At 28.6% G+C, this 3,311-nt stretch overlaps 1 protein-coding gene across 1 annotated transcript in view; it reads left to right on the top strand.

The window, feature by feature from the left end:
• Positions 1–309: 309 nt before the first annotated feature.
• LOC106789918 (synaptotagmin-5-like) overlaps positions 310–3,311 on the top strand; it is a 5,224-nt gene continuing 2,222 nt past the window's right edge. The window contains exons 1-4 of the mRNA XM_014754467.1: positions 310–387; positions 1,853–2,136; positions 2,243–2,338; positions 2,910–3,183. Of these exons, the coding sequence (XP_014609953.1) occupies positions 310–387; positions 1,853–2,136; positions 2,243–2,338; positions 2,910–3,183 (732 nt within the window). The remainder of the gene's footprint in view (positions 388–1,852; positions 2,137–2,242; positions 2,339–2,909; positions 3,184–3,311) is intronic.

Here is a 3,311-nt window from a genome sequence, read left to right as displayed (position 1 = left end):
TATTTTGAAAATAATTCTCGAAAGATAAGACTTTTAAATAAATTATCTAATAAAATTGAACGAAATAGATTGATGAACAAAAAAAAGATATAAATTATATTCGAATTAAATTGAATAATGAATTAAAAGAAAAGAGAAGAACAATAAAAAATATGATGATATTAATAAAATATAAAAAATGTGAATTAAAATTCGAAATAAAATTTAAACGAAGCGTCTTTTTGATTTCACTTCGAGATCATTTAATATCATTGATGGAAGGTAGATATTCAATCTCGGTTTGGTGCATTAGATGTCCGGCAAGATATAATGAGTTGCGTGGGTGTGTCTATTAGGCTAGGACTTGCTGTTAGACACGAACGACCAACCAAGGAAATAACTGTTCCAGTTGGCATTAAACTTTTCGATGGGTATAGTTGATAAGAATGATGATTACCCGATCCAATTTCAGATAACGTAAAACGCGTTAACCCCGTTAACATCATTTTACTTTTACCTGTATCTCTATACACATAAATATCATTTAATATATATATTTATTTTTGCTAAATGAATATTATTCGTTCGTTATATAAATAATGGATCTCAAATATTAATTGTTTTATTGTTTTAAGATTTATTTATTTTTTTTTTTTCAGATTAATCAAATTAATTTTTTCTCATCTTTGATTCTTTTTTTTTCTTTTCTTTTTTACAACGTAATTGAACACGTAAAATCAAAACTTATGGCTTTTTATCATATTTAAAATAATAATAAAAAGAACAAAGAATTGAGCTTGTGTAATATTTAACAAGAGTGTAATTGATTTTTGTGTTAAATTATCTGACTACTTTTAGCCTAGTTTTTTTCTTTTTTTGTTTATTAAGACTCGAGTTATATTCTTCTATCTTGTTTGTTTTTTCTTCGAAAAAGAAAAAAAAAAGATAAAGATAAAATAACTTCTCGTTTATTAAAGCTCTTACTTATTTAAAACTTAACTTTGTAAAGACTTTATTAGATACGGACAGGTTATTTAATCTTTTGAAATGATTTTTTTTTATAACTTTTAACGTATATAAAACAAACTTTAATCGTGGTGATGATTTCGAAAAAAAATAAGAAAAAAAATTGACAACATTTATAAATAAGTTATTACATTTGAACGTGTAATACATCTCTCCTGTTACGTGGGAGATATTTTAGAACTTTTTCTTTTTTTTCTTTTTTTTTTTTTCAATTGGATTATATACAAGTGATGCCATTGTGATTATTTTCTTCGAAAAATTCAAAAAGTAACAAATTTATCGTCGACTTATGATATTACAAGTTTTATAATCATATTAATTCAACCTAAGATTGTTTAACAATAATACACTTGCACATACAAAGAAGAATCATCCGATCGCTTTGATTTTCTTTTTTCTGCTTATTTCGTATATGTTTCTCTGTACAATGACCTAAAAGTTTTACGATTGTATAAAAAATGTAATTTTGGCGGGCCAAAGATCATCAAAATTTTGAGCAAAATTCGATTTTGTTTTTTAAAAAAAAGTCTGCCATTTTGTTAAATTTCAATTTTTTTTTCACAATTTTAGGTCATTGCATAGACAATACCTTCTAGATTAACAGTATTTTTTTTTTTTTTGTTATTTCATCCACGGTGTGAAGGCCGGAATCACTGCAGCCGTGTTTAAGCCCTTTTTTTTAGTGATTTGGGAGATAGCGAATAACTCGCTGAAAATTACTTTTTTTCATTTGAAAATTTGAGTAAATATTCGTTAATTATGCATAAATATATCCTCTAAATTTTATAATATTTCATCGAGTAGTTTTCTTTAAGAAAAATATCTAAAAATCACCTTTGTTTTTTAGGCGGTCACACTAGGTGTACCCCTTAAACAAATAATTGAAATTTCCGATAGATCACCGTCACCAGCAAGAACTGCATCGCTTGATGCAAGATGTGGAAGTCCAGGAAGTTATACCGGAAGTTTACACAGCGGTAACGCATCCCCATCTCAAAGTTCTTTATCGTCAATGGCAACAGGTGTAAGTTCATCTTGCGGATGTCCTTCGATTAGTGGAATTCAGGGTACACCAAGGGCAAGTCGTTGTCTTTCACCACTTCTCATTCCTCCTTCGCGTGCTTCCATCAGGTTAGTTGAATACAAAAATTCCCTTCCTCCTTCTCCCCCTCCTCCTCCCCCCGAAAAAATTGATCAAAATAATCAAAAACTAATAGTAATATTTGAATGACTATAGCGATGGTGGTCCAGCACCACCAGCATCACCATTAGGCTCACTTCAACCAGATCTTTATCAAAGAAGAGATGGTCCAGTATTTTTAAATGCACGAAGGTAAACAAAAAATAAATCAATTGTAATGATTATGTATACATAAGAAGCACACGTGCATGTGCATGTGCATGTACATGTATTAACGATTATAATTGTTTATTGTAATAAATTATTTCTCTGTTAGAAGAAAAAGAAAATAGAGATAAAGTACATAAGTTTATTATTATAATCCAAATAGTAATTGGATCATCATGAAATGGTCAATTTATTTAAGTAATATCCAAACAATGTGAACGATCAAATTCACCGATTAAACGGCGTTTACGTTAAACCAATATATAGTGTAATATATAACTACTATCGTAGAAATGAATTATTATTTAATATCCGACGCGGAATATATGTATTAACACGATTGTAGGATTATAATTCGGTATACAAGAATAATAATAATAATAATAATAATAATAATAATAATAATTGCATGTACAAATAATAGATAAGAGCTTATTATTTTTTGTTCGTATAGAAGAAAAATCTAAATGGGGTGGGGTAGGGGAAAAAAATAATAATACATAATTGATTTGCTTTGTTTGTCTGTTTGTTTTTTTTTTTTGTTTTTAATTTGTAGAACAGGTAAAAGTCTCGGGAGATTGCATCTACGTTTGAAATACGATTTCGATCGATCGGATCTGAATGTTCATCTAATCGAAGCACACGATTTAGCTGGCAGCGATCAAGGTGGTTTCAATGATCCATACGTCAAATTAACACTCAGCCCTGAAGTAGATGCACGAAAAAGGCAAACACCGATTCATAGAAATGATCCTAATCCATTCTTCGATCAACACTTTAAGTTTCCGGTCGGCTTCGAAGAATTACAAGACAAAATCTTGGTTCTACAGGTTAATTTATTTAACAATTTAATCCTTTGAGTGGTGAATACTTTTAACTATAGAGATTGTTTTATACAAATGAAATATTTTGTTATTAATTTGACCACAGATATGCTAATATTAATAAATTATATATA

This window comes from Polistes canadensis, unplaced genomic scaffold (assembly GCF_001313835.1).
Source record: "Polistes canadensis isolate GaletaPanama2010 unplaced genomic scaffold, ASM131383v1 scaffold_208, whole genome shotgun sequence".
NCBI lineage: Eukaryota > Metazoa > Arthropoda > Insecta > Hymenoptera > Vespidae > Polistes > Polistes canadensis.
Note: the sequence above shows the minus strand (reverse complement) of the source record. Positions and strands in the feature narration are given on the sequence as shown.